Below are 25,842 nucleotides of genomic sequence, written 5' to 3'. Positions count from 1 at the left end.
ATACAGAATTAGTACAGAGCAGCTAAAAATAGAGACAGTGTGCTTTAAGTGGCTGCTAAACCTCTTCTTGTGTTGTTCTATTTTAGTTGGCACCTGCCTTAACTGTAACATCACACTAGTGGAGGCGGAGTAAAGAAAAAATCCTCAATGACACCGAATCACCTTTTAGTCAGCCCATATTGCCTGCTGTCGTAGCTGGGTCATGTTCGCTCTGCTGGCTCTTTGAATGGTGACAGCAAAGACACACACACACTCATGACAGTAAAACTGAATACATTGTTAGTGTGAAGAATTACATCATATTGAAAGCAGCTGTGTTTACAATTGACTGTTATGTCATCCTTCAATAGCATATGATGCAACCTAAACCTAATAAAGGTTGACAAGTGGTCACAATTACAGCAGTGCCTTTGCCGTTTTTTTTTAACTGCACACAGAAAAGAAAACCGGCTTATTATACGATTTAGTTTTTTTTTTTTAAACAAAAAGGTATTTCAGGAGGGTTTCTCTTTATTGTCTAACTCAACGCAATGCGCTTATCAAAAATGAATCTCTTGGTGTGTAGCATTAATGCCATTGACAAAAATGCCGACTGTGCTCTTTATCAAAATAGTTTATTTAGAAGGCTTTTGTCACAAAAGCAAGATTTTATGTCTCTAAATGTCCCTGTTACAACCTCTCTTTTCCCCAACTACAAATGACACAAATAAAACATTGATTTATAACTTGAGAAGAGCTAAGAGGAAAATAAAATGCTGTCTTTTGTGAAAAAAACAAAAACAAAAAACTATCACTGCTATGCATGATAATTGTCGAAAGAGCACCTGATGACTTAACTCTTGCTGTGTCAAAAAGTGTGTTTAACCGGAGCCTGCAAACGACCATCACTTTCAATGGCCAAATACAGACTGGCAGCAGATTGTTCCAAAGGAATCGGAACCTGCAGATTCACTTCACTAGAGCAACATGTCGTAAAGAAAGCTAAACAGATCTGACAGAAGCAAACAATTGAAGGGGGGCAGACAAATATATGTAGAATCTGCAAGTCATCATCAGGTGGGCAACACACATGTGGATATCTCCATTTCTGAGTAGTCAACTGACAAAGTAGTCAGAAATTTCCAAAGAAATCCTTCCTTCTCAGCATGCCTTTTGTTCCGCCCAGTTTCTTAACCACTAGCTGCAACTCAGCAGAATGTGGTCATAAGGGAGTGAAAATGCTCTAAGATGAAACTCTCGAGCCGAGGACAACTCTTGTTTATGTATGTACACAAGAACCATACAGTGTTTGTGTACGTCCATTGTAGGCGGCAGAGTACAGCAGGAGTCACTGAGAATAGTTTCCAACTCCAACTGGCCGTGGTTCTCGATGCCGCGCAGGTGAACGGGTGAGGAGACCGATCCCGCTCATTTGCCAGGGATCTTTGCTCTTTTACGAGCGATGGCATCTTCTACGGCCTTCAGCTGTTTTAGGAGCTCCTCACGGCGAGACAGAGTGTTGCTGGGTTTGCTGGCTGCTGGGCCGGAGCCGGGAGCTGCAGGCTTGCCGGGCTGCACCGCAGGCCCTTTTCCAGATGACTTCGGGGGTGGTGACAGGGGTCGTTTTCTACAAAACAGAAGAACATGTATTATTCACGGAGTTGTTGTAATATTATGATGACATTAGATCTCGAATGCCAATCGGAGATTAGTGAGTTGAAATAGATTGATAACCGATGTAAGAACAAAGGTTTTCAAGGGGAGCATCCTTATTCAATACTGATATTGGTTCGATAACAGCAAAAAAACAAGTCTCGAATGATATCGACTTGACTCTAAAATCTCTGATACAAGCAGCCCTGAAAAGCTGAACAGTCTGAATGTCTTCTAATCAGCACATACATCCGGTCCTTTCTTGTATTTTAATCAAGTAATTTACAAAAGGTAAACATGTAGCTATTAGGAGCTAGCAGCTACACCACAACTAAGCACACAATTGCACACAAGCTAGACGTACGGTACATAAGTGTCCTTAAATGTTTGTAGTTGCATATTACTTACAGATACAGAGGGCATTAGAGTATCCAGTAAAAAACGTGTCCGCATCATTCAACACACTGCGTCATGCTCCTAAAATAATGAATTGTTAACACCTTCCACTTCAAAAGCATTAATCTAACAATGAAAAATAGCATGTTTTGTTCATTTTCTATTATGTTTACTTTTTTAAATGTTGAACGATATAAAGATGTTTTCTTTCTCTTAAGTTTAGATATCTATATTTTCAAGTCTATGGATACTTGTTCCTTCTAAAAATGCCAATAAAAATAAAGTCAAAGAAAAACAACAACATAAAAACCCCCAAAGTTTGTGTTCCTTATACCTTCTTCCATTATACTCAGAGTAATTTCACTTGCTCAAACCTTTAACGCTCTACACTACAAAATAATTAAGTAATGTACTAAGATTCGTATGGGATTAGTATCGGTTTTGGCCAATACTCAAGGCTCCAATATCGGTATCGTATCAGATGTGAAAACAGCGTATCAAGAATTTCGAGGCTGCATTTTATTCAACAATTCTAATAAAAGACGTTTCATTAAAGAATGTGCTATTCAGCACACATCATATAAGGTATATATTTACAAACTCTTATGTTGTGGCAGTCACGGGTCAGTGATATTTTTCGTATTTGAGTTTCGATATTCTGAAGGTGAGTCAAGGTGAAGGCACCCTTAGGAGAACCTGATGTGACAATGACATATGATTGGTGGACAATAAAGAAATGCGTTGGTTGTAATGCTGTCGACATTAAGGGGTTTCTAACTCTTCTAAAAAGCAATATTGTGTCAGTCAGGATGCGATAGTATGAACACAGTATGTATTCGTTTTAATGAGATGTATCATTTGATATTACACAAATTTGCGTAGTTCTTTATAAAACAAAGTTAGGATTTTGAAGTTTTGTAAGAATAGAATACCAAATATTAGCATGTTTAATGTACACAATGTATTAAAGTAGCATCACATCATTAAATTCTTCTGTGTGCCAAAGCTGGTTGCAAACCTGTTATGTTTCCCTTGTACGCACTTCCAAAAAAGACAATTTTGTATTTGAAAGATTTTACTACTTACAATTCCTGATGCACCATTTTTTTTTTTATTCAACACGTGCTGTTAGGTGGAAACATTGATGAGCCCTGATGATATTTCTTGACATGCTAATGATATCTTTTTCATCATGGAGGGTTTGCTTGATTCTTTAACAAATGCTTTTATTGTTTTTCTCTTATACATTTTAGTTTGTGAAGTACCACACAGTGTATGTGTTCATATCTATTTCCCCCCCATACAATACACTTATTACTACAGATGTCCCGATCAGGGATCAGATCAGGGCCAATATAGACCTTTTTTAAACTACATGTGATAGGCTGATGAGCTGTCGAGTCAAGCTGATCTGTCCCAGTGAGAGTTGCAATGGTTTGTTTTAATTTAATTTAATTGGGAAAAATAAATACATTTGTATTTTGTTGCTTCCATGATTCTTTAATGAGTAAATGTAGAGAGCGGTCACAAAATTGGTGCCGTAACTTGCGCTGCCCGTTACATGGCTCATGTGTGTATTGAGGGGCACAGACAACGGATATTAAAAAAAAAAAAAAAAAAAAAAAAAAAATATATATATATATACACACACATACATACATACATACATATGTATGTATGTCTCAGAAAATTACAATATTGTGATAAAGTCCTTTATTTTCTGTAATGAAACTAAAAACATGCAAATGTCGTTACATTCTGGTTGCACTACAGAACTGAAATATTGCAAGCCTTTTATTATTTTAATATTGCTGATTATGGCATACAGTTTAAGAAAACTCAAAAATCTTATCTCCAAAAATTTGAATATTTCCTCAGACCAAGTAAAAAAAAAAAGATTTATAACAGCAAAACAAAATCAAACATTTGAAAATGTCAATTAATGCACTAAGTACTTGGTTATGAATCCTTTCGCATGGATTACTGCATCAATGCAGCATGGCATTGCTGGGTTGTTATGGATGCCCAGGATTTTCACTCGCGGCCTTTAGGTCATTTGCATTATTAGGTCTGGTGTCTTTCAGCTTCTTCTTCACAATACCCCACAAATCCTCTCAGGGGACTTGGCAGGGCAATCGCGGACAGTAATGCCATGGTCAATACACCAGTTACTGGTGGTTTTGGCACTTTGGGCAGGTGCCAGATCATACTGGAAAATGAAATCATCATCTCCATAGAGCTTTTCAACAGATACAGCTACAATAGCCATATTCCCATGGTCAAGCCACTCCTGAACTTAAGACAACGCAAGAAGTGTTTGACTGACGGACAGTTGCAGAGTGGTCCAGTGTCCTGTTTTCAGATGAAAGCAAATTTTCTATTTCATTTGGAAGTCAAAGCGCTGTAGTCTGGAGGAAGGCTGGAAAGGAGCAAAATCCAAGTTGCTTAAAATCCAGTGTTTCCACAGTCAGCAATGGTTTGGGGAGCCACGTCAGCTGCTGGTTTTGGTCCACTGTGTTTCATCAAGTCCAGAGTCAATGCAGATGTGTACCAAGAGCACTCCATGCTTCCATCTGTTTTAAAGCTCTATGGAGATGATTTCATTTTCCAGCATGATCTGGCACCTGCCCAAAGTGCCAAAACCACCAGTAATTGGTGTATTGACCATGGCAATACTGTCCGCGATTGGCCTGCCAACTCCCCTGACCTGAACCATATAGAGAATTTGTGGTGTATTGTGAAGAAGAAGTTGAAAGACACCAGACCCAATAATGCAAATGAGCTAAAGGCCGTTAGTGAAGCATCCTGGGCATCCATAACACCTCAGCAATGCCACAGGCCGATTGCCTCCATGCCACGCCGTATTGATGCAGTAATCCGTGCAAAAGGATTCCCAACCAAGTACTTAGTGCATTAATTGACATTTTCAAATGTTTTGATTTTTCTTAAGCTGTATGCCATAATCAGCAATATTAAAATAATAAAAGAGTTGCAATATTTCAGTTGATGTGTAGTGCATCCAGAATGTATGACATTTCCATGTTTTTAGTTGCATTACAGAAAATAAAGGACTTTATCACAATATTCTAATTTTCTGAGACAGTCCTGTATACATATGTAGTTTTTTTTTTTTTTACAACTAGTAATGGAATATTAATATAACACCTCGACAATTAAATTACGTCAGCAGAGTGAATGACTCCATTAAGGCACGTTCCTCTTTTAACCCAAACAGACAAGACAAACATCCCTGTTGCTGATAAGCGTGACGTCTACGGAGGATGGAATATTATTATGAAATTTCCACAATTGACTGACTACATATTATATACACTCGTGGTCAAAAGTTTACATACACTTGTAAAGACATTAATGTCATTGCTGTCTTGAGTTTCCAACCATTTTTACAATGCTTATTTTTCTGTGATAAAGTGATTGGAGCACATACTTGTTGGTCACAAAAAACATTCATGAAGTTTGGTTCTTTTATGAATTTATTATGGGTCTACTGAAAATGTGACCACATCTGCTGGGTCAAAAGTATACATACAGCAATGTTAATATTTGGTTACATGTCTCTTGGCAAGCTTCACTGCAATAAGGCGCTTTTGGTAGCCATCCACAAGCTTCTGGTTGAATTTTCGACCACTCTTCCTGACACAATCGGTGCTGTTCAGCTACATTTGTTGGTTTTCTGACATGACAATGTCAGAAATGAGAAAGAAAATGTGAAATAAATTACTGTATATGTAACGCCTTTTCTCTAATGACTCAAAGCTCTTTACATTGAGAAAGCCGTCACCTACATTTACGAGCAAATTACGGCGCAGGACAATAGGAAAAAGAAAAAAAATCGAAAGTTTTATCGAACGCATGTTTTATTGATATTTATTGCGTGTCTTCTGTTATATATTTGGACATTGTTTTCTTGCCCATCCCTAGTTACAACCCTAATGACATTGACAGAGGGTATAACCATAGTGAAGTGAACTGCTGACAGTTTAACTAACCTGTCTCCCTGGGGGGGCATTGGCCGGGCTCCTTGCCCTCTGTGACGATCCATTCGTGGGGAAAGTGGGGCTCGTCCTGATATCCTCTTCTCACGAGCTGAAATAGGTTGGTGTCAAGCACAGAGGAGTTATTTTGGTCACTTTAACAACTTTGACAATGGGAGAAAAAATAGTGTACCACTCGCTTTGTGAGCCTTAGACTTTAGGATGTTTCTTACCTCTGTCTGGTGACATGGCCATTCTCTTGCTGAGGGGGGAACCAGTTCGGTTGTCAGAGGGAAGGTACCGCTTTCTACTGCCCTTCTCACCCTGCAAATAAAAATAAAGCATTGAAAACCTGAAACGAAAGCCTGGGTCTTATAGCTTTAAAATTAAATCTTAGATTTTCCCCCTACTTTTAAAAAAAACCTAATAAAAATGATAGAAATATTTTATAACAAGTTTCCCTTTAATTTGATCAAACCTAGTAGTTTGAAAAGAGTAGGGATTTAGTAAAGATTGGTATAATGATAAACTTGGGCAGAACTACTGATGGTTAGCATTACCATTTTTAGTTAAAATTAACTCACGATAAACTTACAGACTGTAAACAATGCTTATCTACCGGAGAAGCAAGTAGTAACAAATAGAGGAGACAATGTCTTACATCCATTTAGAAAATACATACCCAAAACCTGTATAAACACGTTACAGTCAAAGCAACTACCATATTGAATTGTGTAAATTGAAACGACAGGCTGTACTTTCACTTGAATAAATAAGTGCCCCAAAACCTGTTTGTCTTATCATTAAAAAAAACAACACTAAAACCTTTACAAATTGAAATAGAAGATAAGATTACACACTCAAATGAAAATAACGTGTCTCTTAAATATCCAGATCAATGTTTCTTGTGCCAAGAAAGTAAATTGTGTGTCCATTTAATAATTTTTTTTTTAGGAAACCTTGGTTAAAATATTTCGGTGTGAGTATAAGTACTTTTTGAGCACATTCAACAACACCGTGATAAAGATAACTGATCATTCTGGTCACTATAAAACATATTCATATCTTTACATCCCTAGAAAGGAGACCGTAACACAACTTCTAGGGATAAATGGCATTAATTGTTTTATTAACCAAGATTATTAATTATTTTAGGTAAATTTTACCTAAGATAAAGAAAAATTCTGGTTATTCTTTCGTTATCTTAGGTATATTTGACCTAAGATAATGAATAATCTTGGTTAATAAAACAATTAAAATTAGAATTTTGATAAGAGTAATATTCAGTCTATATTCCTGCCATTTCCCACAGGTCGGCAATCTACCTGCGGTTATGGGGTCTCTGAGGAGGGAGTGTATTTTTGTTCATCAATAGTATAACCATTTCAGCCTTTTCCCATTACATGATGAAAGGGGCATGCAGGTTTGTTGTAGTCGCGCATATTCGGCAAACTGGCTTCTCAGTGTTAATGGGCTGGCTCATCTTGTTCCATAGGTTTAAACTAAAATATTTCCACATTGGTGTGGTGGCATTTGGTTTTGTGATCATTTTGTCCATGTTAGCTGCAACATGCTAACTACTATGATGGGAACTGGCCAGCATCCTCCTGCTGCTGCACAAAAAGTCGAAGACACCTAATGAGGACAAGAGAATTCACCCCCCTTCTTTTCATTTTGATATGGTACAAATGCGTGTAGGCCCTAAAAGCAACAAACGGTGTGAATGCTCTTGAAGCATGTACATGGTGCTTTATCGATACTGGAAAACTTACAGAGTTTATTTTCATTTATTGTCGATTGATTGACTTTTTAAATATCGGCCCAGGACTACTTTTAGTCCTGCTATTGGGACACAAATGAGACAAACAAAACAGTGTGTTGTGCAGGGGTCTACACAGGTTGCGGTTTAATAACAGCAGTGCGGTCCTAAACGCACGGCACAGACTCCACAAAAGTAAAAAGAGGCAGCCAGCTGCAGCAGACCTGTGAAAAATACACTTAAACATGGCTTTGGCTTGGTGGTGGTGTGTATGTGCGTGCATGCCGCTTCACGGTGCTTTAAGATGAACCGCTATTGCTCTTCTGTCGCCATGGGTTGTGACTGTGCTTAATTTGATATGAGCTTTTTCACTAGGAGCACTAGTGCTACTAAAAACAAAAATTGGCAGGACAAAAAAAAAAATGGTAGCACAGAAAATATTTAGATGCCATATGAAATTTCCTAAATATCACAATTTCATTATTAACATTCAAACGACGTATACATTTGCACTCATACATATAAACACAATGTCATCATAAGACCTACTGCAACCCTCAAACACATAAAACATTCCTAAACTGTCGCTAACACTAGTGTAGGGCTGGGCAATATGGACCAAATCTAATTTCTCGATATAGTTTGGCTGAATATCAATATACGATGTAATCCCAATATTTTTTCCTTAAAGTGAAGTTACATAAAGTTAAACCCAAACATGTGTGTTGAGTGGTTGTATTGAAACAAGTACTTCGCATTAGGGCTGGGCGACATATCGATATACTCGATATATCGCGGGTTTGTCTCTGTGCGATATAGAAAATGCCTATATCATGATATTGGAGTATACGTTCTCAAGCAGTTGTTTTTAGCGGCTGGCTTTCTTGTGTATCTTTCTCATAGAGATGTAAAACAAGCGCACCTTCTTACATATGTCACATACTGTCGTACGCCCTCACGGAGCAGAGAGGTAGCAGCATGGGTAACGTTAACTGTAGCGCGATTGGTAATACGAGAGAAAGAAAGTGCGAATCTGGTAACAAATGAAGGAAGAATTTATTTCCAAGAAAATCAGCAGGGGGTCCATTGTCTGGCGGTGGTTTGGCTTCAAGTGGGAATATGTCGAACAGACCACCGTGATATGTCAAGTGTGGGGCAAAAGCGTTCCTACAAAAAGTAGCAGAATTGCTAATGTGTAGCATCATTTGAAAAGTCACCTGCTAGAGAATGAAGAGTGAATACTCCCCATGTCAACATCTCCATTCGGTGCCACACGTCCACACCAACAAAATGCCAAGGCAAACATTTCCAGATTAACACCGTATTATAAAATAGTCAACAACAAAAGGAGATAATGTCCATAGTAACCTACCACATAGCAAAGGACTACACTATTTGATTTCCTATTATGCAGCTTATTTTTTTGACAGTTATTGAAATATCTTTTGTGACATCATGCACAAGTGAACTTTTTTTGTTTTAAACTATTATACTGGCGTTCTGTAAAAAAAGTGCACTTTCATTTAGTGTTGTTTTGATATGTCATCTTAGTGACATCATGCACCAAAGTGCACTAATAGCTTGTTTTAAAATGTCTCTGACAATCTTGCACTTTCTGTTTTAAATATGACATTAACTTTTGTGCAACTGTTTAATAAATAAGGTTTTGGTCAATTGACATAGTTGTGATTTCCCTCTCTGCACGCAGTTGCTTTTAGCTGCGGGCATTACACTGCATGCGTTTCCCACTATTTATTGTCTCTCCTTCTCACAGAGACGTAAACCAAGCGTACGAGAGAGATAAAGTGCGAATCTGGTAACATATGGAGGAAGAATTAATTCCCAAGAAAAACAGCACGGGATCCATCGTCTGGCGGTGGTTTGGCTTCAAGCAGGAATATGTTCAACATTTATGCGGCAAAAGCGTTGCCACAAAAAGTAGCAGCACAGCTAATGTAGCATTATTTGAAGTCACCCGCTAGAGAATGAAGAGTGCTTCAAACCCTGCATGTCCACATCTCCGGCCGGTGCCACACCCACAAAATGCCAAAGCAACTATTTCCAGGTCAACACCGTATGAAAAGAGTCAATAACTGAAGGAGATAACGTCCCCAGGAACCTATTATGGAGCTAATTTTGATTTAACAGTTATTGAAATACCTTGTGTGACATTATCTACAAAAGTGTACTTTATTTTTTTTTTTAAATTATTGTAGTGGCATTCTGTACAAAAAGTGCACTTTAATTTAGTGTTGTTTTGATATGTCATCTTGGTGACATCATTCACAAAAGTGCACTCATAGCTTGTTTTAAAATGTCTCTAACAATCTTGCACTTTCTGTTTTGGAATTTACATGAATGTTTTTGCCTCTGGTTAATAACTGTTTAATAAATACAGTTTTGGTCAATTGACTTAGTTGTGATTTCACTCTGCATGAAAGTTTAAAATGAGCATGTATCAATGCATTATGAACAAGCATGTTTTAATGTAGACACATAGAATCATCATACTGCTGTGATTATATGCATCACGTGATCATTCAAGGCTAAGACAAAGTAATCGAGATATATATCGTGTATCGAGACATGGCCTAAAAATATCAAGATATTAATAAAAGGCCACATTGCCCAGCCCTACTTCACATGAGTAACTTTTTTGAAATGAGTATCATGTGTAAATGTACTTAAAAATGTTTTGGACATCGCATATAATGGTTTATAATGCCATTTAAGGCCTTAATTTTTTCAAAATCCATTTAATGATGTTTTAATGCTTTTTAGTGCCACGCGAAAGGCTGCAGGCTAGAGATGTCTAAAAGGTCCATGTAACTTTCTACTGTACATTATTGTTTGTAAATGCCCTACTTCTTTCTTCCAATAACTCTAATATTTTAAAAACCTTATTTAAATGTGTCCATTTTAGAAGCAAGAGCAGTGCCAGTTTTCAGACAGTAACCATACCCTTGCCTACTATCTAATTGAATACAGCCACCTGCAATTCAAAATGGATTCCAGTCAGACAAGATTTAGATATAGTTGATGTAGTATTTTACCTTAAAATATTTATTCTTTTTCCGTCTTTTCAAGTTTTGCAAAAAAAAATTATAACCCTAGCACAATTAAAGAAATGGAGAACATTTTCTGGCCCCTTGGTCCAGAGCTGCTTTTTTTTCTTTTTTAATCAGCCCTTAGCATATTCTGAGAAGAAACTTAATTAATTATAAGATATATAGAGATTTCCCAATTGTGTTGTCATCTATCCCACAAAGCTTAAATATGAACATTTATTTTAACTAGCTTATAATATATTACATTGCATTATTATTTATTTTTGTATAAAATGTATGGACGTTGACCCCACATCCTTACGTTGTTCTGTATGTAGCCCTAAGTGGAAGAAGTTTGCGAACCCCTGCATTGTGATGTTCTACAAAACAGATCGAATGTGATCCAAACAAAACAAAACCTTTGTTATTTGCACCAACAATTTACACTGGATGCATCAGACAGAAGACTATGAACAGATAGTCTTACATCAGGTGGTATACAATACATGCAGACAAAATATAAAGTCATGAATCCAGAAAATTGGGATAATTTCGACAACCAAACTAACCTTGTTGAGAAGCGTGAGTTTGATATCTTTATGGGAACCTGAACCTCCATAGCTTCCTGGGGGCGGCATACTTCCAGCAGAGTGGTGCGCAGGGTGGTGCGCAGGGTGGTGAGGAGGGTGGTGAGGAGGGTGACCACCTCTACTTCCAGGGACTGGTCTGGGCATAGGGTTGCCACCTCGCGGTGGACCACCAGGTGGGTTCATCTTTCTGCGATCCTCCCTTAAATTTTCATCTTTCTTCAAGATCTTCTCTCCTATAAAGGAGAACAAAAGAGAGTGTTCAGTGTGACTGCATGATGCATTTGATTCCACCTGCACACTGACCCCTGTTCTTGTCTCTGTTCTGAGGAGGACGATCCCGTACCGGGCCTCCTCGTTCTTTACGGGGGTGACCTGGTGTGGGTGAACGGGTGCTGGCTGAAGACACGGGACTCGCCAGGTCAGCATACATGTCATCAGAGTCTGCACTCCGCACCGAACTGCTGCTTGATGATGCTGATGACACTGATGACACACTGCTCACACTCAGAGACCTGCCGTAAAAAAAGAAAAGGTTAATCATGAGCAAAGTGCTTGCATCACAGTTGTGTGGAAAAGACAGGCATTTGCACACTGCGCAACACGCCCACATATTGACATAAGCATGAGTACATTTCTGCTTTTGACAACAGAGACTAACTCTGCAGGCACATGCTTCCATTTATCACACCTCTTATATTATAATCTTACCTGGACTTTCTGAACGGTTTCCCAACAACAGGCCCATAGAAGGAAGAGAGAGGAACATAATTAATGTTTGGTGGAAAACTCAGTTCTAAGATGCACTAAGCTGCTGAGGGTAAACTGCAGTCATGGACGTAAACATTTTATTTTATCTAAAGTATTTTCCGGACCATGGTCTATTTTTGATATTTTTTCCTATATTTGGTGCACCCCATTATAGGGCGCATTAAAGAAGTCTTTTTTTTTTTTTTAATTGAAAACACTTCCTTGTAGTCTACATAAAACGGAATGGTGGTTCTTTGGTGAAAATGTTGCATAGACTATGTCTTACAGATCATCTTCAAGCCGCTTTCTGACAGTCGCTTCCGGAAGTGCCGTTCTGTGGGCGGTCTTATTTACGTGGCTCACCTTCGGCAGCGTCTTCTCCATGTCTTCTTTGTTGTAGCGGAGTGGAAGAAATGTCGAAAGATGGAGCTAACAATTTTAATGACATTCAGACTTTACTTCAATCAATCAATGACAGAGCAGCATCTCCTCATCCGAAAACAACCACACCGGAAATGTGTTCCGTGAAAAACCGCCCGACAGGAATTCTAATAACTAAAGTTCCTTGTGTGAATAATGTAAACTTACTACGCAGGTATGTTTTAGCCCTTTCATGGCGAGTTTACTGACAGATATAAGTAAGAACTTTACACTACTTTATATTACAAATGGCAACAGCGGAGGATGAATGTCACAACAAGAAGATAGAGAAAAAGAAGAAGCTTTTCAACTACGGTGTTGGCGCAGATGTGCGCAATTTTTCTGAATTTACGCAGATCCCAAATACAGATCAGCGGGTATACAGAAGGTAAAAAAAGTTGCTTTTGCATAATATTGCAAAACAAAACGCCAGATATGTCTCACCTTATACACACATACACCATAGTAATACTTGTATGTTTAATGCGCCGACAATCTTTCAAGCAGTGCGGCGTCATAGTTTACTGAAGTCGTACTAAAATATTTTGATAGATTTTTGAGCGCTATGTGTATTGTTCTATATTTTTAATGGAAGAATTAAAATGTTGTTGTTCTTTACTTTACTCATCATAGTGCAGTCTACACTTATCTCTTATGTTTGACTGCCATCTACTGGTCACACTTAATACACTATGTATCAAATAAAATAGCTTCGAGGTGGGTGAGCTCAACTAAACTTATTCCTTACATTAAGTGCACCGAGTTATAAGGCGCACTGTTGAGTTCAGAGAAAAAAAAGGATTTTAAGTGTGCCTTATTGTCCGGAAAATACAGTAATCATTCCTATGTTAGTGCAGTAGTATACATTTGTTCTTAAGCGTAATTATTTTCTTGTCTCTTATGTATTAAATTAATTATCCATCTTAAAAATCTGAAGGTACACCAGTATCCCACAATGGACTGTGTTCCTTTCACTGAACAATGAAACAGCTTTCAAATGTTCAAAAGGCTACACATTAGTGCAGGGATATTCAACTAAATTGTTTTGGGGGATACATATCTGTGGAGTTTGCCTTTCCTCCCTGTGATTGCGTGGGTTCACTCCGGGTACTCCGGCTTCCTTCCACTTCCAAAGCCTTGCACCTGGGGATAGGTTGATTGGGAACACTAAATTGGCCCTAGTGTGTGAATGTGAGTGTGAATGTTGTCTGTCGTGTTGGCCCTGCAATGAGGTGGCGACTTGTCCAGGGTGTACCCCGCTTTCCACCCGATTGTAGCTGAGATAGGCACCAGAGCCCCCCGCGACCCCAAAGGGAATAAGCGGTAGAAAATGGATGGATGGACATCCAGAAATTTAAGAGACCAATTGACTAGCCCTCAAGATAAAAGAGGACAAAAATGCGACTGCTGAAAAAGAGAAGACCTAAAGTTGTGCCTTGAAAAACCTATCAGTTATGTAAATCACAGGATTGGATGCCAGTGTTCTATGTTTGCTCGCAAAGTTAAAATGTTAACGCAAGAATCCCCAGATGTGTTCACAGTCAGCCAATAGGACTCTAGTGTTTTTAGAAATTTGAGCCAAAAATGTTTGTCTCCCAAGTTTTAACTAAACTTGGGGGACTATGGTAGCATTCCTAGGCCAGATTTGGCCTCTCGGCCGCCCATTGAATAGTCCTGCATTAGTGTCCATCACCGTGACAAAACAGATACTGTAAATTCTACATAATTGCAATTAGATATGTTTCCATTCCTTGGTTAAATGTAGAATAACAGTAGGGTCAGTTCAGAACAGTAAGAAGAAAATGATAGTGTGGTTCTTTTAAGCCTTGCCTTTGTGTTTAGTCAGGACAGGACATTTGAGACTGAACGTTAATGCGTGAAAATTGTAAAAAATGTTTACACAAGTGCTCTGAAACGGTCTCCAGCGGGCTTCCTGCATCAAAGATAATATAAGATATAAATGACAAGCTATCAGTCTTGACACAGTAATGAGAAGCTGCATCAAGGTGTTGACAATATAATATATTGGGGCTGGCGATTAGTTGAAAAATGTACTTACCACAGTATGAAAAAAAAACAAAAACACTTGACTGTTCTGCAAGACAGCTTTTCTCCAATTGAGAAATATAATCAGGTTTTAGCTAACAATATCTTTTGACACAAGATCTTGCCTTAACCGTAGTATTTATGCAACAAAAATGTGTTAAAAAGCATGCACGTACCTGGATTTCCTGGATCCGGAACGTGACAAGGAGTTTGAAGAAGACCTAGACCTAGAGCTTGAGCCAGAGTAACTACTGCCACTTCCGCTAACACTTCCACTTACTGTTCGCCTAAAAGTAATAAAGAACAGTAAAAGAAAGATGGTCAACACAGCATTTAGAGACATATCTTAATAACTACTAATTAGGAGTTAAAGGGGCTCTCTGCAACTTGCTAATTTTTCAAACCAAAAATTATCAAAAGAACACCAGCGGCTAGCTTATACTACCACTAGTAGTTTAACAGAACATAACTACTTTTAAAATGTCGATATTTTTCACAAGTACTAGATAGTGAATCATTGGCCCAAGAAAATAGTCTGGTGTTCAGGTTTATCACTCACCGCTGTTTCCTACACACGTGCACTCCTGGAGCATGTGTACACAGACCTGTATGCACAACAGTAATCCCAAAAAAGCAACAAATAATTTGCACTCAAGTGCAAGATATATTCAATAGTAGCTAACGTTAGCAGCTAAACTCTGACAAATCGCCAATATTAGCTGACAACATACATAGATAATGTGTGCGCACTAGGGTTGTCCCGATACCAATATTTTGGTACCAATACCAAAATGTATATCAATACTTTTCTAAATAAAGGGGACCTTTAATTCTGTGCTACTTAAACGGTTTATTTCTGTTCTTTTCACTCTTAATTGTCTATTTCTGGTCCTCAAATTCATCCTGCAGGGCAGACGGTCCGATATTATCCAAAACCAAAAGAGTGTCCACAGTTCTGTCAGCATCCTCTAATCATTTGTGGCAGCTTTGGGGTACCTTGAATGGCTGCCAGCATCTTCCAATTTTTCCACAAACCAGAGCAAAGCTTACAGCAAATGTCCTGATGTCATAATTGTTGTAAGTGTACAACAAAATAACTTTGAGAGGAAAAATTTTATTTTTAGCCCCGCAAAACACACTGAAAAAGAAGCAACACTGTGACAAAGACTGTAGCGTGGGTTACCTGCTTGCCTGTTGCACTTCTAAACAAAATCATTAATATGAACCAAACTGACAGTTGTCAACTGTTAGCATATATTACCTCAATCGAACATGGTGGAAATGTCTGTTACAAGATACTGCAATAGTAAACAGTAAGGATGCAAAGGTACTCGGTATAATCATGAACGGGACAATCCACCTTTAATAAATATAAAAATAAATTGATTAATCTTGATGTCAATAGTGATCTGATGACGAAAAAAAATAGTCGGGATCATTTTGTTTTGCTATACTGCCCAGCCCTACGCTTTAATTATGCCAGACGGTTAAAAAAAGTAATTTACTTTGGTCAAGGTGAAACTTGCATTTAAAACAATGTATGGATGTCACTCGCTCAAGATTGAACTTTTTAAAAAAACAAAACATACAAGACCACCATCATTGGGTACCATATGCTACCAACAGTGGTTAAAGAAAATTGATTTAACAAAAATGCCTGTATGGTGCGGATGGTGTTCTGCTGACTTCGACTGCGGATGTTGTGGATCGGTGGAGGGAATACTTCGAAGACCTCCTCAATCCCACCAACACGTCTTTCTTTGAGGAAGCGGTGCCTGGGGAATCTGTAGTGGACTCTCCTATTTCTGGGGCTGAGGTCGCTGAGGTAGTTAAAAAGCTCCTCGGCGGCAAGGCCCCGGGGGTGGATGAGATCCGCCCGGAGTTCCTTAAGGCTCTGGATGCTGTGGGGCTGTCTTGGTTGACAAGACTCTGCAGCATCGCGTGGACATCGGGGGCGGTACCTCTGGATTGGCAGACCGGGGTGGTGGTCCCTCTCTTTAAGAAGGGGGACCGGAGGGTGTGTTCCAACTATCGTGGGATCACACTCCTCAGCCTTCCCGGTAAGGTTTATTCAGGTGTACTGGAGAGGAGGCTTCGCCGGATAGTCGAACCTCGGATTCAGGAGGAACAGTGTGGTTTTCGTCCTGGTCGTGGAACTGTGGACCAGCTCCATACTCTCGGCAGGGTTCTTGAGGGTGCATGGGAGTTTGCCCAACCAGTCTACATGTGCTTTGTGGACTTGGAGAAGGCATTCGACCGTGTCCCTCGGGAAGTCCTGTGGGGAGTGCTCAGAGAGTATGGGGTATCGGAATGTCTTATTGTGGCAGTCCGCTCCCTGTATGATCAGTGTCAGAGCTTGGTCCGCATTGCTGGCAGTAAGTCGGACACGTTTCCAGTGAAGGTTGGACTCCGCCAAGGCTGTCCTTTGTCACCGATTCTGTTCATAACTTTTATGGACAGAATTTCTAGGCGCAGTCAAGGCGTTGAGGGGTTCCGGTTTGGTGGCCACGGGATTAGGTCTCTGCTTTTTGCAGATGATGTAGTCCTGATTGCTTCATCTGGCCGGGATCTTCAGCTTTCACTGGATCGGTTCGCAGCCGAGTGTGAAGCGACCGGAATGAGAATCAGCACCTCCAAGTCCGAGTCCATGGTTCTCGCCCGGAAAAGGGTGGAGTGCCATCTCCGGGTTGGGGAGGCGACCCTGCCCCAAGTGGAGGAGTTCAAGTACCTAGGAGTCTTGTTCACGAGTGGGGGAAGAGTGGATCGTGAGATCGACAGGCGGATCGGTGCGGCGTCTTCAGTAATGCGGACGTTGTATCGATCCGTTGTGGTGAAGAAGGAGCTGAGCCGGAAGGCAAAGCTCTCAATTTACCGGTCGATCTGCGTTCCCATCCTCACCTATGGTCATGAGCTTTGGGTCATGACCGAAAGGATAAGATCACGGGTACAAGCGGCCGAAATGAGTTTCCTCCGCCGGGTGGCGGGGCTCTCCCTTAGAGATAGGGTGAGAAGCTCTGCCATCCGGGAGGAGCTCAACGTAAAGCCGCTGCTCCTCCACATCGAGAGGAGCCAGATGAGGTGGTTCGGGCATCTGGTCAGGATGCCACCCGAACGCCTCCCTAGGGATGTGTTTAGGGCACGTCCAGCTGGTAGGAGGCCACGGGGAAGACCCAGGACACGTTGGAAAGACTATGTCTCCCGGCTGGCCTGGGATCCCCCGGGAAGAGCTAGACGAAGTGGCTGGAGATAGGGAAGTCTGGGCTTCCCTGCTTAGGCTGCTGCCCCCGCGACCCGACCTCGGATAAGCGGAAGATGATGGATGGATGGATGGCCTATATATTTGTCACAATTAGCAGGCACATTTGTGTAAACCTTGTCGTCCGGCCCCAATGAAATGATTGACTTTCATGGCTGTCATGTACGCATGCGCGTTGTCCTTTTTCTCTACGGTGAGCATAGGTGGAGCGCATCTTGGATGGTCTGTACCAGGAGAAGAGCTGTTTCAAACACATACAGCCTCTAAGCATCTACCTAACTTTGACATACGGCAGATGTAAGCATACATCAGTGTCCAGGGCTAAATGTGGGGCTGCACGATTTTGGCCAAAAGATAATCCTGATATTTATACATGAAAACTCGATTTTTTGGTAAAAACTACAAAAGACAATAGAAAGGTGGGGGCGGCTGATGTCACCATGAATAGGCTAATTAATACAAAGGCTAAATAAACATTATACGTATATTTAAAGACACATTTTCATGTGTTTTTTCCCCATTATTTTTGTCAACATTTTAGCTTTTTCTATGGGTCCATAAAAAAGTTGTGTTGCACAAATGGCCCCTGTGCCACACTTGACATGTTTTACATATTTCACAAGTGTTAAATATAGTTCTTAATATACTACAGCTCAAACTTACAATAAAACATGCTTTATTTTGTCAATGTAGTGTATATGATTTACCATTAAAGTTAACTCACATTTGAACTTTTAATCATGTAAAAACTTCACAAATTGACGTTTAGCTTTGTCAATTTTGTCTTTTCCTGGTGATGGTAGCTTAAGGTATCAAGTAGGTTTGGTGTGCAGCAGGTGAATTCTATCGGCATGACGCAACTTGACATTTTCTTTATTTGGCTTGAAACACCGGAGACGAACGTGGTGTGCTTTATATACCTCGACCACAGAGATTGTTTTGGCCAGTTTGTTTGTTAGCAACGTAAACGATTATTAGGATTTTCTACTATGAAGTGGAACACACTTCACTTCCTGCTTCCTCTTTCTCGCCACATTGCGGTCCAGTGCTGCACAGAGGGTCCAGGGAATTGCAGTTTATTTTCAGACCCGCAAAGGCAAAAGTGCCAGAAAAAACTAAACTCACTAAGATTTCGTTTGATACCATCATGGCATTATTGACAGGATTTTGAAACTACAATACAGCTGTATCAACAATATAGTTACATACCTAATAATGATCAATAACGGCCAATATAAAACACTTATATTATGATACAGTTTTCAGCCAGCCCTAACTAAAAAACCTTCGGGTAACTCTGCTGCATATATATATACAGTGAGGGTAAAAAGTATTTGATCCCTTGCTGATTTTGTTGGTTTGCCCACTAATAAAGACATGATCATTCTATACTTTTAATGGTAGATGTATTTAAACATGGTGAGATAGAATATCAAAAAGAAAATCCAGAAAATAACTTTAAGGAATATATTTTAATTGATTTGTATTTCATTGCGGGAAAAAAGTATTTTATCCCCTAGTGTGCATTAGGATTTCTGGCTTTCACAGAGCAGTTAGACACTCCCAATCAACTTGGGAATTGAAGATTGAATTGAAGACAACTGTTCTAACTAATCACCTGTATAAAAGACACCTGATCAGAGACTCAGACAGATTCCAAGCTCTCCAACATGGGTAAGACAAAAGAACTCTCTCAGGACCTCAGAGACAGGATTGTTGACCTGCACAAATCTGGAATGGGCTACAAAAACATTAGCAAGATGCTGGGAATCAAAGTAACAACCACTGGTGCAACTGTTAGAAAATGTAAAAAATATAACATGACCATCAACGGACCTTGATCTGGTGCTCCACAGAAGATTTCACCTCGTGGGGTTGCAATGATCATGAGACCTGTGAGAAATTGTCCTGCAACCACTCAGCAGGAGTTGGTGAATGACCACAAGGCAGCTGGGACCACAGTCACCAGGAAAACAGTTGGCAACACTTTGCGACGGAATAGGTTAAAATCCTGCAGTGCCCGAAAGGTACCCCTGCTTAAGAAGGCACATGTGGAGGCCCGCCTAGAGTCTGCCAATGATCACCTCAAAGATGCACAAAGTGATTGGGAGAAGGTTCTATGGTCAGACGAGACCAAAATTGAACTATTTGGCCTAAACTCTACACGTCGTGTGTGGAGAAAGAAAAATGCTGCCTATGACCCAAAGAACACTGTGCCCACCATCAAGCATGGAGGTGGAAGCATTATATTTTGGGGGTGTTTCTCTGCCAAGGGCACAGGGCTACTACACCGCATCAGTGGGAAGATGGATGGAGCCATGTACCGTGCAGTCTTGAGGGACAACATCCTCCCCTCTGCCAGGAAGCTGAAAATGGGCCGTAGTTGGGTCTTCCAACATGACAACGATCCAAAGCATACAGCAAAGGCAACAAAGGAGTGGCTCAAGAAGAACCATATTAAGGTCGTGGAGTGGCCCAGCCAGTCTCCGGACCTCAATCCTATTGAAAATCTATGGAGGGAGCTGAAGGTCCGAGTTGCCAAGCGACAGCCCACCAACCTGAATGATCTCGAGAGGATCTGCAAAGAAGAGTGGGCCAAAATTCCCCCTGATATGTGTGCTAACCTTGTGGTTAACTACCACAAACATCTGACCGCTGTGCTTGCAAACAAAGGCTTTTCCACCAAGTATTAACTGCTTTTGTCTAGAGGGATAAAATACTCATTTCCCTCAATGAAATACAAATGAATTAAAATATATTCTTGAAAGTTGTTTTCTGGATTTTCGTTTTGATATTCTGTCTCTCCCTGTTAGAATACATCTACCATTAAAAGTATAGAATGATCATGTCTTTATTAGTGGGCAAACCAACAAAATCAGCAAGGGATCAAATACTTTTTACTCTCACTGTATATATATATATATATATATATATATATATATATATATATATATATATATATGTAAAACGCTAAGACACTTACCTACGAGAAGGCTGTCGTTCTTTCTGTCTTCCTTCCCTCTGGTTGGGAGTTTTACCAGGTTCCCGTGAAGAAGGGTTTCTACCAATCCCACCACTTCCCTCAACAACCATGGTTCCGGACTCTCGAAGATTGAGAGGAGGCTTTCCTCCCTCTGGCAAGGGTTTTAAAGGCCTGCCAACTGCTCCACCAGTTGGTGGCGGACTCTGAGCTTTCTTTACAGGAGGCTTATCTCTGCGTGGAGGAGGCGCATTTGCCTGCTTCAGTGCAATTCTATGGAAAGGAGAACGGCACACATTTTAAAACACACTGCACATGGCTGATGTGTAAGCAAAAAAGGTTTCTATCAGAGATGCTAATTTGTTTTGAAAAATTTTGGCGGGCAATGAAGTGAGCAGATCTTAATCAGTATTGAACATTTTGAGTTTGTGAAGATTGTAAGTATTAATTAAATATCCTGCAACCTTTGTGGTAAGACACTTTCATATTGCAGGAGCACCTTAGCAATGCACAACTAATTGAAGGCAAAATACATTGTGGTCGATTTAGACGAGTGTTGACAAGTTGCTTAGCGCTTAAGCTAAGTAGCTATGAAATAGTGGTTTTGGCTTTTTAAATGATACCTTTGAACATAAATGCAGCAATAATGCACTTCCTAGGCTGCATGATATATATATCTCATGAATGTTAAAAAATACAGCCTCTATTTGTGCTAAGATCATAAAAATAGATAATGAATGATAAATATTGCCCTTTTAAATCAAACATCAGCTCCTATGGTGAAGTGACAATAAATAAAACACTGGTCAAATGTCTTGTTTGTATTCGAAACATTAAATTCAGTATTTTTTACAGCCTTTTAATCAAATCAAAGGGGAAAAAAAAAACATGCACATAATTTACCCTTTAGCAAGCACTGGAGGAAGGTCTGGTTTGTTTTTGGCATTCCTTGGTGCAGTTGGACTAGGTGAGGGAGATGAGGAGAATGATCTCGACCTGAATCAAGAACAAAAATTAAGCTCAATTCAGCACACACATTTCTGTTGTTGTAATTCTGAGAGTATAACATTATGCTTTTATGCGACGCTTACAAACCAGGTACGTGACAGGAAACCAACGTAACATAATTTCTAGTCAATAAGCCACTACTGACTCCACTACACTTTGAACCCTGCGGCTAATTTATGGATTTTTCCGGGTTCACGGCCTCCACATGCCAGCAATAATCAAGGGCTCGAGACAGACCAGTGAAATTCCCTAACAGGTCACAGAGGACCAATTAAATTGTTCATACACTCACCGTCATCACGGTAAAGAGACAACGCTGTCCCAAATCCTAAAGCGATCAATCCACCAATAAAAAAAATTAAAAAATTTTGGGTACATTATAACATTGTAATTGGAACGTATCGAAGTTAAATAAAAAACTAGTAATAGAAATAAAACTTTTTTAAAAATTTTGCACTCAAATGAAAATCACAACCAAAAGCAACACATTTGTCTTTGTTAAGGAGGTGTGGGGGAACGAAATACACAACCAAACAATAAAAAGGCTAGATAAAGATATTGTGACCATAGTGATCACATTTACCATTATCATCATGGTTTTGTTGAATTTGCTCAAAAAGTACTTATAACACACAAAAAATGTTTCACCAAGTTGCATTTTTTAAAATAACTAAAATAAATAGTCACACAAGAGACATATACTTTCTAGGCAGGGGAAACAAATAATTTAGTGGCTTCATAAGAGACCTATTATTTTTATTTGTTTGTTGAAATTAAATTTTTTTTCTCCCATTTTAATTTGTAAACCTTTTAGAATGTGTCTTTTTTTAAATTAAATTGGGTGCTCTGTTCTTTTCAATTCCGGTTTATGTAACATCACTCGAGTTTACCACCTGTTGAACGGACGTCTATCTGTTTCAACGTGACACAAATTTATATTGATCATTTAGTCCAAAGACAGCACATCACATCCTTTATGTTTACTGTAAATTCTGTATCTTAGTTGTTTAGACATCAACGTGTTTATAAAAGATTTGATTGGGCTACATTTCTTAGTGGGAAAAGATGTTAACGTATCTGGTTTTCATGTTAGCGTTGAATAGGTGGGGCATAGCTATAGTCATAACCAAGCTTGGACATTATGTATCAGATACAGCTTTTTACTACCATGGGACATAGATCGACTGTGCGAAATGAATTTCAAAAGCGAAAAAAAAAAACCAGGTTGAAAAGTCTGCCATGACTCGCAGTTGCAAACAAAGAACATGTTCTCTTCGCTGTTGTAGACAGAAGTAGCGTGCATTGCTACGCATTTTTTTGATCATTTCACCAAGAAAAGAACGTTATGGTAAGACCAAACACAATGTGTGTATAAAACGGCTCCTGGATAATTTTTGAGGGATTTATAGGCAGGAAATGTTGTATCCCCATTAACTGCATTGTTAGCGGACATGTAAAAGAAGGTTTTTTTTCCCCCATTTTAGAACACACAGGAAAAGGAAAGATGTGTGTTCTTTGTCCCACATAGGAATTGTGGTGATGGGCACATTTCCCAAAAAGTTGTATGTCACTTCAACATTCAAACCTGAAAAAAGAACAAAACTAGCCTTGAACAATAATCAGTTTAATATTTTAAGGGCCAAAAATTGTACAGATTAATCTGCCACTAGGGTTAGAAATTATCTTATGACGGGGATGTTTTGTCTGAAAACTGGGTTTGTCTCCCAATGTAAACATACTTGAAAATTTAATTATTGTCACAAAAGTCACATACTATTTTAAGTTCGAGTTAACTAAATACAGTCCCGCAAAAGAGATCCTTGATACAGTCTGGCTTTATTGGAAAGCGAAATCAAATTAAAAGCCATCAATGATGACATAATGATGCTCATTGGCCAAATAGTAGGGGCGAGTTAACTAAATACAGTCCCGCAAAAGAGATCCTTGATACAGTCTGGCTTTATTGAAAAGCGAAATCAAATTAAAAGCCATCAATGATGACATAATGATATTCATTGGCCAAATAGTAGGGGTGTAACGGTAAGTGTATTTGTATTGAACCGTTTCGGTATGGTGGTTCCGGTTCGGAGCGGAGGCGTACTGAACGAGTTCCACACGAACATATGAAGTAGTCGCCTATGCTAAAGTCTTAACAAGCTGCTCCGCTCCGTTCTGCCTCTGTCTCCTGCACAGCACCCTGCTTTGTCCCTCCCACACAACCATCTGATTGGTTACAACAGTAGCGATAACAAGCAAATCAGCAGTGCGTATTCAGAGCGCATCTAGTCAGCGCTTCAGCGTCAAGCAGATAGGCGTTTAGCAGGGAAGCAACGGACTCTCCCCAAATTATACTAAACACTTCCAAGTCAACTACTTTATAAACATCACTATGAGCCTGTTTGCCTTCTAGAAACAAACTGCAGCTCAGCTCACTTGCAGTACTGGCTTTAGGTAAAGGCTGGTTAGCTTTTACCGGTGTGTGTGTGTGTTACGGACAGTGTTGATTGAGGTGTGTTGAAGCAGCAAAAAAGGACATTATGTTAAATGAAGAGTTTCTGCCTCTGATAGTGTATATAATAATGTAAGTGCATCATAAAGCCTACATGAACTCCGTGGTGTTTAGGTATGGATAGTCTCTCCTATTGCTATGCCACTATTTTTCATCTATAGTTACATTAATCATTAGTAATGTAGCAGCCTAGTTTTGAAGGGCAGGGTCCCTGCTATCACATGTTGATACAAATATAACATTTACATAAGAAAAAATCAACTACAGGCTTCCCAAATGCTGTAATAAATTAAGCATGATGAGTTGACTTGAAACTGGTTAATGTTGCACTTTTTATATGTAGAAGAAAAGTTTTGTCATTTTATTTCATCCAAGCAACAACTTGAAGCAGTTTAATGTGGATCAACGTGGGCAGAATTATTATAGTGTTCCCAATGTTAAAAGGATCAAGCCATTGTGTACAAATTAGGTAAATAAGTAACCAAAAAATTAATATTTTGTTGTTTTCTTAGTGTACCGAAAATGAACCGAACCGTGACCTCTAAACCAAGGTACGTACCGAACCGAAATTTTTGTGTACCGTTACACCCCTACCAAATAGATATTTCATAATAGGGTTTCCCCCATCTTGAAATCTCTATGAGACGGTGGAGGTGTGACTGAGGGGCGTGGTCAATGTGACTTCATTATATAATTTGAATAATTGTTGATGCATTTATATGTATATATTTTATGCAATTTTTTTTTTTTTTTTACATACATTTTAAAATAAGTCTGTGTTATTAGTAATTACTTTTTGTTATATCGTTTTGCTCTATTTTTATAATTGTTATCATTGTACAATGTAACACAGGCTGTATACCAGTGGCAGCTGCTGGTCTTTCAAGTCGGTGAAGCTATTTTCTTGTGTGTCTTTCTTACGGTTGATTCAAGTTTTTCAGTGGCCACATTTTCTGTGCAACACTAGCCAATTGTGTTGAAATAATATAGGCTATATATCTATTCATACAACCTACTACTTAATTTTCACGTCAAAAAACCCCCCACATTTTTAAGGTGTGACGGCTTCAATTTAGCAGTGGTGCCGCGCCACGATCAGATACTTATAGGAGAAATCCTAATAACTCATTAGAAAAAAAAGAGAAATAAAAACATGGTACACATAGGTTGTGTAGTCAGTTTAAACCAAAAAATCTTAACCTAGTTATAATCTAGTTAACATTTAATCAGCACTGATGTTTGCACCCAAGCAGCAAGATACAGGTAGTGGAAACAAACACACCTAGAGCGGCTGCCACTGAACGAGCTGCGATGGGAGGAGTGGCTGGAGTAAGAGCTGACTGAAGAACGGCTGCGGGAACGAGATGATCCAGAGCCTGTGTAGGATGAAGAGTGAGACGAAGACCTGCAATAGAGAAAATTTACAGTATATGCCCTGGAGTAATGAAATACCTCTT

The 25,842-nt window shown here is 39.4% G+C and overlaps 1 protein-coding gene across 3 annotated transcripts in view; it reads right to left on the bottom strand.

Moving 5' to 3' along the window:
• Positions 1–597: 597 nt before the first annotated feature.
• The window catches only part of zc3h18 (zinc finger CCCH-type containing 18), a 56,245-nt gene continuing 31,000 nt past the window's right edge, over positions 598–25,842 (bottom strand). For 2 of the 3 annotated variants that reach the window (XM_061917353.1, XM_061917354.1), the window contains exons 11-20: positions 25,668–25,790; positions 21,772–21,864; positions 20,872–21,141; positions 14,809–14,919; positions 12,128–12,136; positions 11,723–11,931; positions 11,399–11,652; positions 6,257–6,347; positions 6,039–6,135; positions 598–1,606 (exon numbers count right to left, since the gene is read on the bottom strand). In XM_061917353.1, coding sequence (XP_061773337.1) covers positions 1,408–1,606; positions 6,039–6,135; positions 6,257–6,347; positions 11,399–11,652; positions 11,723–11,931; positions 12,128–12,136; positions 14,809–14,919; positions 20,872–21,141; positions 21,772–21,864; positions 25,668–25,790 — 1,456 coding nt within the window. In that variant the 3' untranslated portion in view covers positions 598–1,407. The remainder of the gene's footprint in view (positions 1,607–6,038; positions 6,136–6,256; positions 6,348–11,398; positions 11,653–11,722; positions 11,932–12,127; positions 12,137–14,808; positions 14,920–20,871; positions 21,142–21,771; positions 21,865–25,667; positions 25,791–25,842) is intronic. The other variant, XM_061917355.1, reaches the window with a different exon arrangement.

The sequence above is a fragment of the Nerophis ophidion genome, linkage group LG12 (assembly GCF_033978795.1).
Source record: "Nerophis ophidion isolate RoL-2023_Sa linkage group LG12, RoL_Noph_v1.0, whole genome shotgun sequence".
Taxonomy (NCBI): Eukaryota; Metazoa; Chordata; class Actinopteri; order Syngnathiformes; family Syngnathidae; genus Nerophis; species Nerophis ophidion.
This window is presented reverse-complemented; position numbering and strand designations above follow the sequence as displayed.